At 41.5% G+C, this 12,314-nt stretch overlaps 1 protein-coding gene across 1 annotated transcript; it reads left to right on the forward strand.

The window, feature by feature from the left end:
- The first annotated feature begins 6,423 nt into the window (after positions 1 to 6,423).
- LOC138635443 (alpha-2 adrenergic receptor) lies at positions 6,424 to 8,378 on the forward strand. The gene has a single exon (XM_069722910.1). The coding sequence runs from the start codon at positions 6,732 to 6,734 to the stop codon at positions 8,031 to 8,033; it is 1,302 nt and encodes a 433-aa protein (XP_069579011.1). The 5' UTR covers positions 6,424 to 6,731; the 3' UTR covers positions 8,034 to 8,378.
- Positions 8,379 to 12,314: the final 3,936 nt, after the last annotated feature.

Consider the following 12,314-nt stretch of genomic DNA (forward strand, 5'->3'; position numbering starts at 1 on the left):
CATTACCTTCATAAGATGATCTTACAGTTCTGCAGACTAACGGCAACAACTGATAAATGGTGACATTAAACCTAAACGAGTTGGGCGAGCAAGTTGTTCATGTGATTGATCAAACAGCAATCGTTCTTCACTCTGGTTCCGACTGTATGGCAGCAAATGATAACGTGGCAGGATTTTAATCATTACGAACACATTTTCACATTATAAAAGTTACTCCTGACATGAGCTGGTGGGGCTGTTTGGTCAGCGGATCAGATGGATCTCTCGACTCTGACCAGTGGCCCCCCTGCAGAGTGAATTATTCATTAACTTATTATTAAATACAGTGGTGTGAAAAAGTGTTTTCCCCCTTCCTGATTTCTTATTTTTTTGCATGTTTGTTACACTGAAATGTTTCAGATCATCAAACAAATTTAAATATGAGTCAAAGATAACAAGAAAACACAAAACTCAGTTTTTAAATGAAGGTTTTTATTATTAAGGGAGAAAAAAAAATCCAAACCCACATGGCCCTGTGTGAAAAAGTGTTTGTCCCCTCCTGTTAAAACATAACTTAACTGTGGTTTATCACACCTGAGTTCAATTTCTCTAGCCACACCCAGGCCTGATTACTGCCACACCTGTTCTCAATCAATATATCACTTCAATAGGACCTGCCTGACAAAGTGAAGTCGACCAAAAGATCCTCAAAAGATAGACATCATGCCGAGATCCAAAGAAATTCAGGAACAAATGAGAAAGAAAGTAATTGAGATCTAACAGTCTGGAAAAAGGTTATAAAGCCATTTCTAAAGCTTTGGGACTCCAGCGAACTACAGTGAGAGCCATTATCCACAAATGGAGACAGGCAGGTCCTATTGAAGTGATTTCTTGATTGAGAACAGGTGTGGCAGTAATCAGGCCTGGGTGTGGCTAGAGAAATTGAACTCAGGTGTGATAAACCACAGGTAAGTTATGTATTAACAGGAGGGGGCAAACACTTTTTCACACAGGGCCATGTGGGTTTGGATTTTTTTTTTCTCCCTTAATAATAAAAACCTTCATTCAAAAACTGCATTTTGTGTTTACTTGTGTTATCTTTGACTAATATTTAAATTTGTTTGATGATCTGTGACAAACATGCAAAAAAATAAGAAATCAGGAAGGGGGCAAACACTTTTTCACACCACTGTATATCACAGGTGTCCGCAGCATCATATCATTTTGGTGAAGATTTAAAGCCTTAATTGCTGCAAAAGGTCCGATTTACACATCCACAGAGCCTTTGTCTGGAGTTTAAATTGAAGTAACTGTGACTTAAGTAACCAACAATAATATCCAGCTGGAAGGAGGAGCTGTCAAAGCCGCTGCACAACTGGTTTTAATAAAGCACAGATGGAGGATGCATCCTTCTCCAGAGGAACCGTAATGGGCTTTTCATTCACACAAGACAATGCCGACGCGCTAACAATGGTCACCCTTTCCGAAAACCAAACATGTAAATAAAAAAAACCAACTGAATTATTACCTGCAAATCAACATCTTATTTGGTTTGCGAGGCTTGCCATCCATTATAATCGACCAACAAAAGGATTCACATGGAGCTTTCACTCAGCCTGCCTTCCGCCGCAACAATTTCTTGTCATGCCTCTCAAGTGCCTTTTGTGCTCATTTAACAATACGCTCGGCAGGGATCATTTCTGCCTTCCTTCAACGCGCTGCATGGCTGTGACGTCCAGTCAACGCGGCTGACTACGCGTTGTAAAAGACAATGAAGCCACTCGATGTGTTATTCTCCGCCGAGGGAGCAATTTAATTCTTGGAACTGAAAATTGTCTTTCCAGTCCCAATAATTTGTGCCGATGTCCAGGAGGCCTACGAGAGTCCAACGTGTGTCCTGCATGGTCCCATAAAATGTCATCATAATCAGATGTTGGGATGAAAAGACTCTGATATTCAGCAGTGGATTTTTTTTTTAAGAGTGTTAAAACAATCAATGTTTACGTAGGCGACCTCTAGTGGCTGTAGTAATTATGGCGGGAGGAGGAAGTCAGGTAACGCGGTTTAAAAGACTGACAAAGTCGGTGCAGGTTGGACGGTTCAAACACAGGACGAGACAGTGGTTTATGTCCCATTTAAAAGCAAAAGTCAATGGTGAGTTACTTCAACTAACTTGCCTAACTGACCTAATCCAACTGTGACTGTTTCACAACGTTAATCACGACTTTATTGTGGTTACCATGACGACAAAGGTCCAATACACCAGTAAAACAGTCAAATATGTCGTTTTGGCATGAGAACATAAAGGGTGCTGGAAAAGCTTACATGTCATTCTGGAAGCTGACTTAATAAAATCTGGTAAATCTCACTCCAAAATTAAAATACAAAGACCAAACAGAAGAAAAAAATGTGCACAAAGCAACAGAAAAAAAATCTCCTGGACGCGGTGTGGATTCAATAAAAAAGATCCACAGAATGAGCTATCAAGGTAAAAGAATAAACGCTGAAGATATTGAGAAAGGCAAAGGCTTTATAATAAAGCCTGTTCTTTTAAAAGCAGTCTTCCACCGAGTTAACTACAGGGCAGCAGAGGATTTTATGTGTTTGAAGCGATCGCTCCCTGTTGAATTTGATGTGACGGCGAAGTGTCAATTTGAAATTCAGCTTTTACAGGCTCACTTTTTAATTTATTTTTCCCCATGTCAAAATTAAACATTAATACATGCAGTTGGCTGCATTTGAGTCTGTAAGAACATCACCGCAATGGACACAGACAGACTTACACCAACTCAAGTTCCTTTTTTTAAAGTAACCCTGACAGCTGTAAAAAAGTGCTGCAGTCAGCTGGTCCACAGTGAAGGTCTGACCCCTCTCAGGTGTGGCTACATCCTTTAAGGCATGCCAACACACCACCATCACATCGGACCTTTAACTCTACCGTCGCTGCTGCCTCCTGTATAATTATCCTGTGGCCTGTTTGCACACCAGATATTTATCATTCTAACCAAACCAAAGATGAAATCCACTTTTCAGCAACAAAACTCGGAGACAAAGCTTGTTAAGGAATATGAAGCAGACAAAAGGAAGACCACTCCTACTGCGCGATGCAGAATGACAGTCAGGATTAATAAGAGCAGAGCAGTAATTGGGGCTGAAAGCAGAGGCATCGCTACTCATCATCAGCAGGTTTCTTTAAACAAACACGAATCGTCTTTGATGTCTGTCGGCTCGTCTCTTGTCCCGCACGCTGGCATCCTGTAAACCCTGCAGGTCACTGCTACCCGACCGCCCTCCTGTCCTCGTGATCACGTGTCCAGATCACAACCGACACCATCTCGTGAGTAAATGGTGTGCATTTATTTCGTTGTTTTTTTTTTAAGTATTGTCAGGTGTGGTTTTTGTGTCAGTGGGTGTTTCACAAGTAGATAGAACTAGTATACAAGAGCTTCCAATCAATAATTGAGGAATAAAAACAAACACCACAGGTTAACTGTTGCAATATTCATAGACACACTGACAACGTGAACACATCTTTACGGGGGAATTCACAAGAAGCTGAGACTTACTGTCTTGAAAGTGTCTCAGTAAAGAGACTGAAAGATAAAAAATTCCTGAAGCTGGAAGGTCACAAGTTCAACTCCCTGGACAAGCTATCGCGATGAGGTAAGGCAGTGAGTCATGCTCGCCTCCCTCCGAGCTGTTCGACTAAAGCTGCGTGATTGGATCAATACCAGCCAATGAAACGACATATTCTTTTGATTGTCAGCACGAGTCAAGCTGCTCAGATTTATAGAGCCAAAAATTACACTTTGCAAATGTTCCTCTATACTTTAATGCTGAATTTACAAAAGCAGACCAACAGCGAAGGAGCCCAGACGTGATAAGAACCTATCCAACTTAAAAAAAATAAAAGGTTGAAAATCCCGTTTTAAGGGAATGGGTCAAATCGAGGTGACGGTGACGAACGAACGGACAGATCCACGTACGGACAGACAACCTGACGACAAAGCCTCCGGTCACGGCTATCACTGGCACGGAGGCTTAAAAAAACATTATGGAGGTGTTGGAGGGAAAATTCACAATCAATTTGTGACCCTGACGGACATATCGCCTAAAAACGAACCCCTTTTTCTTCGACTGTGAGCATTTTTGTGACGGCATCTCTCATGACAATGTCAAAAAGATAAAACACAGAACCACAAACCAAGATCAAGACATAATTGATGTCGTTCATACGCTGTGTTCCTGCAAAAGACTCATATTAAAGTGTGTGGAAGTAATAGAGCAGAGGACAATAGCAAGAAATAGGCTGTCATAATCTTGCCAGTTCTCATTTAAAACTACTTAATGTAAATGCTTAAAAAAATTATAATGTGGATTTTATTCTTTGAAAAGAATACGCATGTTTGAACGGGGTCCGAAAAGGACAAAATGTCACAGAGGTAATTTCAGCAGAGAAGTGATAAACTCTGAATTGAGAGGCAGGTCAGGAGTAGCCTGGTGTTTTCAGACCCAAATTCACTGTCTGAATATATGGGTCTGGGTGCGCCTCCGTAGGGAACGGTTGGCGTAGACCTCAAGTTAATTATACAATGGTTGAAGCAGCTTTAACAAACTCTTCCATCACCGCCACTACGTTTGGAAGTGAAGAACAGTGAAGCTGTGAGCGATCGGGGGCAGAGACCAGGCTTGGAGTCCGTGAGAAAGTGACATGGACATCTTTTTCAAAACAAGTATTTTTTTTTCCTAAACATCCCACCACTTGGTTTTTGTTTGCTGAATCCTAAGACAACTTGTATATCTATGGTTATAAATGAGGCCAAACGTGACACTGGCACATTATCCTGTAGTGAACAAATGGGTACGCCGTGGTGTGAGACAAGGCTGGATATTTTTAGCATTTGCTATCTTCAGGCTTATTTTCACTTAATGGCTAACTTTATTGTATCAGTTATTAAGTGGATATTAACATTGATCATTTACCACAGATAGAGATAATTGTAATTCTTTTTTTTTCTTTTTTTTGATAAATGTTGAACTCTTTTTTTACTGACTTTCACTGTCTCTTGGTTACTGCATCAGAAGCTGAGGCTCACTAGATGTTCTTTTCTGCTGGATGTACAAGAATCACGTTCAATATATCGTGTCCTCAAATTCACCTCGGTCTAGCCTTGAATAAGAAATAAGCCATCTTTGAATGATGAGTGCCGTAGAGATCGGCAGGGGTTATGGAAGATCACCACTGGAGGAGTTTCTTCGTCTTGAGAATATTCTTCAAATCTATATTTTAATGTACGTACGCTTTCAAGTCAGTGGCTTCTACAATGCAGTCCTTCTGTGACCGGAAGGTCCACACACTTCACTTATCAACTTTGATGTACCTATATGAGGACTTCAGCACTGTTTGCATATAATTCTGAAAACTGACACTGAAAAATAATCTCACTCCTATTCCTCTGAGCTTGTACCCAGAAATCTAGATCATGGTGTTGAATTCATCCACGTAACCTCATGTTTTCCGATATTCTGGGAATGTAAGATACCATTTTGAAAATGTGTTTTGTTTTCATTAGAAAGAAGCAACAAATATCGCACAGCTCAACTCCCTTGAGGAGCTCCTGCCTCAAGCAAACGGAGATGTTCTGACGCAGAGGCAGCAAGCATCCTATTCAACCTGGTAACACAATTAAAACTGTACATCCTCCAACTGTACCGCCAGATGTTTGAGTCCAACCCAACAGTAAAAAGACTGAGCTTGAAGATGTGAAGGCGTGGAGGTGTGTATAAAGAGGTGAACCGCAGCAGACGGTTGAAAACCCCATCTTGTACCTGATGTACACAGCGGCTGTCTGGACGAGCAGCCTGACTCTCAGCTGATGACTTCAAAGCCTCACGTCCTCGACTCACCCGCTCACACTCCTCCTGCGCGATCTCCTCAAAACAGCTGCCACAAACACGAGCAGAGCTCCAAACAAACAAATCCCACACGAGTCTGGAAGAGTTGTGAGCACATATTTCTGCGTTTGACCTCAACCACAACCTCTCTGCTTTACGGTTATAGACAATCTTGAACAGCTGGTAAAACACTTTATTGTGAGTGCAGCAATATTCACCTCCAGTGACTTCAGGTTTACTGGAGGAGGACAGAAAATCTGTCAAGGTTATATAGACGCTTAAAACACAACCTACACACTAATAATCAGGTGTTTTTCTCTTATACTGATTCATAACTTTGGGAAATTGTGGTCCTTTTGCAAGGTAAAAACAAAACAAAACATTTTTGGTAAATAATTAGTATATTAGGATTATTTGTGACTAAAATACAGCCTCATCACATTCCCACAACATGAAAATGATGCTCTGTGTCGGGGGCGGGGCAGCAGTGGGGGAGTTTTATGAGAACAACGCATGGGGAATCATTAGGAGCGAGAGCGCACCATGCTGAAGGAGGGAGAGCTGCGATTGGACGCCACTCAACTCCTGACAAACAGGAGAGGCATGACAAGACTACAACAGGGTGCATGGAAGATTATTTTTACATGATTCAAGTTAAGTTATCTGCTGCTGCACCTGATCAACAGGCGGCAAATAAGACTCCGTTAAGGTGGGAATCTCTGGTGGCGCACGTATCCATGTCGTCAGATTTGTAAATCAGCCACGGAGTTGATGGACTCTCCTGTCACTAAAGGGCTGAATGTGAATGCCAACATCCAGCCGGTGTAGGATTTCTATGTAAAGCGCGCATAGTCGGGATGGAGCCGCTTAACGCCAGCGCAATGGACGCGTTCACGGTGATCCATCTGAATTCCTCCTGGAACCTGGACAGTGGATATTCATTAGCAGCAATAGCTGGCATTGCTGCTCTTGTAAGTTTTCTCATTCTCTTTACGGTTGTTGGAAATATTCTGGTGGTTATTGCTGTGTTGACGAGCAGGGCGCTGAAAGCCCCCCAGAACCTTTTCCTGGTGTCTCTGGCCACCGCGGACATCCTGGTCGCCACTTTGGTGATGCCGTTTTCTCTGGCAAATGAACTTATGGGCTACTGGTATTTTGGAAAAGTTTGGTGCGGTATTTATCTGGCTTTGGATGTTTTGTTCTGCACTTCATCTATTGTGCATCTGTGCGCAATAAGCCTGGACCGGTACTGGTCCGTTACCCAGGCTGTAGAGTACAACCTGAAGCGGACCCCGAAACGCGTCAAGTGCATCATCCTGATCGTGTGGCTTATATCTGCCTTCATCTCATCTCCGCCGCTCATATCTATTGACAGCAACAACGACATGAGCTCTCAGCCTCAGTGCGAGCTCAATGATGACACTTGGTACATTCTCTCCTCCAGCATCGCGTCCTTCTTCGCGCCCTGCATCATCATGATCCTGGTGTACATAAGAATATACCAGGTGGCCAAAACCAGAACCAGAAGCATGTCGGTAAAAAATGCCAGGCCAGATGGTGTTACACAAACTGAGAATGGACTGAGAAAAGCCCCCTCCCCTTTCCACGGAGAGCGAGAGAATGGTCACTGTCAGTGTCCGCCTACGCCCAGCCAGCCCACTGTCACCGCCTGCCAGCAGACTGAAGATCCTGACATGGAGGAGACCTCCTCATCAGAGGGCAAAGGTCACAAACCGCAGCATCAGGACTTCCAGAGAGCCAAGAGAGCCAGCCAGAAGAAACGCTCCATCTCCAAACACTCCACCCGCATCTCCAGGGTCAGTAACAAGTCCATAGATATTTTTGCTTCGAGGAGGAAACGTCGCCGGAGCTCCGGAGCCAGAAAAAAGGTCTCTCAAGCCAGGGAGAAGAGGTTTACATTTGTCCTGGCTGTGGTCATGGGAGTGTTTGTCGTGTGTTGGTTCCCCTTTTTCTTTAGCTACAGCCTGTACGGTGTGTGTAGGGACTCCTGTAAGATTCCTGACCCACTCTTTAAGTTCTTCTTCTGGATTGGCTACTGTAACAGCTCCCTCAACCCCGCCATCTACACCATCTTCAACCGGGACTTCAGACACGCCTTCCAAAAGATCCTCTGCAAGTCGTGGAAAAAGTCCTTTTAGATGTGAAGCAGAGCTGCTGCACCACCGTGATAAGCTTACAGGACACATAACAGTGAATTCAAAAAAGAAATCTGCTCTCTTTGTTACTGCCACTTGTTACGTCTCATTGTACTGTTGTATGTCAGTCACGGCGGTGCACACCCTCAACCACCCACCAGGAGTCTCCACAAGCTTCAACATACAGTACATTTCCATTCCAGGCTTCTTACAGGCTTTCCCAATCCGATTAGTGAGCACCAGCATTTTTATTTTTTTTTACTCCTACTGAAGTGTGCTGTAATGCTCTAATAGTGTATCCTCATTGATAAAGCTCTCTGCATCAATAAAAAGAAACACACAGTCTATTTTTCCAGCCAGGAAATTTCTCCTGGCTGGAATACGACCTGATCACAAATTTTCTTCGTAGTCATTTGATTTAACATCTAAATTTCGGAATATGTAACATCTAAGCACAAACTGAGATAAAGAAGGTTGGAAAGCTCGATTTTGACAGGGGTTCGTTTCAAGAAAAGGACAGGTTTTGGAAAAAATGCTCAACAATTCTCCTGATAGATGAGATTGATATCACTTTTTTTTTCAGGTAATAAAATCTGAGAGGCACCTCCAAAACTCACAAATTAACACGTTATGTCTCATTTTGGTTGATCTGTTAAAAAAACAAAACAAAGCAAAGCAAATTAATTAGTTCCCATTTCCCGCTTCAGTTTTTGTAATTAAATAAGATGTGATGCGTTCATTAGTACAGGGCAGAATTTTATTATCATGGAATAAAGAAGAATTAACAAACAAAATGGCTCAAAATGATTAATAGATGACCAAAATTATTGGCAATTCATTTTCTGTCAATCAACTAAATTAGTAAATTTTTAGAGGTGCTGATAATCATTACATTTGGAAAAAGCCACGCTAGCCTTTATGCCAAGCTAACCAGCTCCAACTCCAGCTAGCTCCACATGTGCAGGCAGGAAGCTGGTATTGATCTTCTCATCAAACTCATCAAATAAGAGTATTTCCTCTAATGTCAAATTATGCCTCTAAGACTACGGGGGGAAAAAAATCAATAAAACAGGTTGAGCGTTAAGGTCCGTGTCAAGTCAGTGTTGTGCTTTAAATTGGTATATCCGAAAAGCAATCTAAATTGAATTGGCAGAAAACGGTTTACACCCTCGACGTCTGAAGCTCTTTGAGCCCCTGAAGTTGTGGGGTCTCGGGGAATCTGTCCACTAGACCCACATTGACATTCCCTCATACACTCCTACAGCTGTGGTTTCCAATCTGTTTCGCTTTCCCTGAAAATGAAGCTCTGTTTACATGTGTTACGTGCTTAAATTGTCTAAAATGAACCTAAAGACTTTTTTTTTTTTTCAAATTGTTTCATTTTAGTCCGACAGGTTGAAATTATTCCGTATTTTACAAGAAAGCGATTACAGAAAAATCTGAGAAATGTGTTTTTGATTGTTAGCCATGACCATTTAAATTTATCTTGTGTTTCCAACCCCCAGGTTGGAAACCATTGGCCTAGATTGCATGTTTCTTTGTTTGTTTTCTTGCCCTGATGCTGTTGGCTATGTCAGCCTTTACATTTGTGAACCTCTCCACTATAAACAGACTGTGGAACGGAGATGTTGAAGGACTAACCATTTAACTGTGCTCTTTGAGGACCCGGTGCTTTGAGTGTCATCGTGGTAAATCACAATAACAGCAGAAAAGTGACAAGGCACAACAGTAGTAAGTCACTACAGAGTCTGATACCTGAACTCTGACTGGACATTTTAGGTTTCAGGTGGCACAGAGAAGGGCTCACGCTGCAAATTATAAAAACAAATATTTTGATGATGTGCAAACGAGGTCATTGTTTTAACAGTGGCCCTAAACTACTGAGTATTTCCGATTGAATGCATCCTTCTTGCATTTATTTTTCAAGAAACTACCTCTCTGTTTGTTTGTTTTTTGTTTCGCTGCTGATTTTTGAATGATATTTTGCAAAGTGCAGTATACACTTTTCCTCTGCTTAAGCTGTCTGCTGTCGTGCAAAAATAAAATGAAGAACTCTTATGTGACCTGCTGTTGTGATGTTGCATCTTGGAGCCTTACTGATGGTCCAAATGGCACCAAACGGCTCAGTTTAAGTAACAAAATGGTGTTGGAGTTATATATTTTTTTAAATTTAAAAAACAGGCAGAGTCCATGTCTTATGACTTTCCTAATTTCACAGTCCCAAGAGGTATTTTTGTCTAAAAATGTATTATCTTCAAATCCTCAAATGTAACAGGTTTTAATTAAGAGGCTGTCCTCCTCCAAAAGATGACCCTGCAGGTATTTTGTTAAAGCATCTTTTTATGACCCACCGCTACTTTTTCAGTTCAGCGACCTCTAGTGGTCGTATGAATAATAACGCAGTTCAGATTACGCCTGTATAATGTGTTCCTTGTCAAAGGGAGGCGGATTGGGTATGGATGGGTGCAGGAGACGTTTACTGTTGCCATGACAACATATGTCGCATAACCTTAAGGAAGTAGTAATTGTAATGCACAAAACTGTTCAATCTGTTCATTTTAACCCGAACTATTATCTTTCTTTAACCTGAACCAAGTGGCTTTTGTGCCTAAACCTAGCCAGTGGTCCTAATTCTGGAAACCCACCTGTGGGTTTGAGGGTAGGAACAAACAACATACGGTCGTTCGGGTTGGACAACTTGTTTTTATTCAATCCTAGTCAGTAGTTTACATTTTAACTGAAAGGCAAAATATCCATATATACAAGCCAGGTAGATTCGACATCTTGTTTCACTTTGAACAGTGTTGGAAAAGAAAATCACTACAACTACAAAACTGCTCTTTATCGCTGTTTACCGGGAGATTTAAATTTACTAAAATTTATCTTTTTTTAAGTCTACACAAGTCTTTCAGCGGCGTGAGTTTGAAATCGATTTGGATGCCACGGTGGGGCCAAAAATGCTTCAGTTCCCCCTGATGGACTGTGGCCATGCCCGTTTCAGGGTGCTGGTGACCTTTCAGCACAACAGGTTTGATGTTGGTTCTGGCAGCATCATAATCTAATATTCCCCAAAGCCCCTGTGGGCAACACGGAGGTGAAACTGAATTCCCCACGCCAAACTCTTGTTTTCCTCCGACTTTTCTGCTGCAGCTGAGTGTGCACAGCCAAAAGCCATTTGTAACGGGTTACAAGCCCATCTGCTGTTGTTCCAACTGCTGCTCACAGCCACCACAGATTTATGTCTGAGAAAACACCAGAAGAAAACAGTATCCTGGCCTGCATAATTGTTTGAATAAAGAGAATAAACAGGGAAGTGTAAAGTGGCTGATGGATGGCAGCAGGCAAATATATCTCTATCCCCAGTCTGTATATATTGTGTAATGAAAAGTTATTTTATAATGACAGTCTGCTCTTTTTGAATAAATACCACCATAACAGCAGTCCAGGCACTATTTGATTAAACTGCCAGGAGCCAAAATACTGTTTTTATTGCTTTAAAAAAATATATAATAATTAAAGTGTCACTTCATGTTCATATTTTTACTTAATCTTCATTTTCTTCACAAAATGGTTTTCTACATAAGGTCAAGGTAACTGCTCTTCTAAAGATTTACAGGTTTGGTAAGCACATTGCCTCCTTCACTGGGATAAATAAACTATGTTTAGCCACATATTATCCCCCAACGTTAACAAGAATGGGAAAAAAGAGCGTTTTAACAGAATTTATTTTATCGATTGTGGTGATTCAGTGATAATTTAAAATTCTATCAATTGATTCCACAACAACTCATTCTGTACAATTCACACTTTTCTTAATGGTCGTTCCTCTATTTTACATTTTGCAACAAAAATAGCAAAATCCCACCGACCAACATTATACTGTGATGTTCTGGAAAGCTGCGAGCTCATTTGTTTAGGAGACACAAAGACTCAAACTTCCTGCCTCTATTCTTTATGAGCATACAAATCTGTACAAAAGCTATATTGGTACTTAAATCTGGTCCCAAATTCTTACTGCGACACGACAAAAAGCCCAAACCTGGTCATCTAGCTGAACTATCTTTCAGGAAGATTAAGTAGTCCTGCAGAAGATGTTATAAATACACACAAAACCCTCATCTTAAGATCTGGGCTTACACGAAGGAGCAGATGCAACTTCATCCACACAAGTTCCCGGGCAAGTTCTGCAAGATGCATAAACCAAGCTACCTGCCACGTACCTTAAAAACTGTGCACCGAGAACTGGCAGAGGGTGGTCACAACAAATATTGATTAGATTTAGTT

The sequence above is a fragment of the Brachyistius frenatus genome, unplaced genomic scaffold (genome assembly GCF_029030835.1).
Source record: "Brachyistius frenatus isolate BFR_SWC_R1_liver_20210118 unplaced genomic scaffold, ASM2903083v1 Contig_308, whole genome shotgun sequence".
In the NCBI taxonomy this organism is placed as follows: Eukaryota; Metazoa; Chordata; class Actinopteri; family Embiotocidae; genus Brachyistius; species Brachyistius frenatus.

Coding starts and splice junctions, on each gene's coding strand:
- LOC138635443 (XM_069722910.1), top strand. CDS start 6,732: ATGGAGCCGCTTAACGCCAGCGCAATGGACGCGTTCACGGTGATCCAT.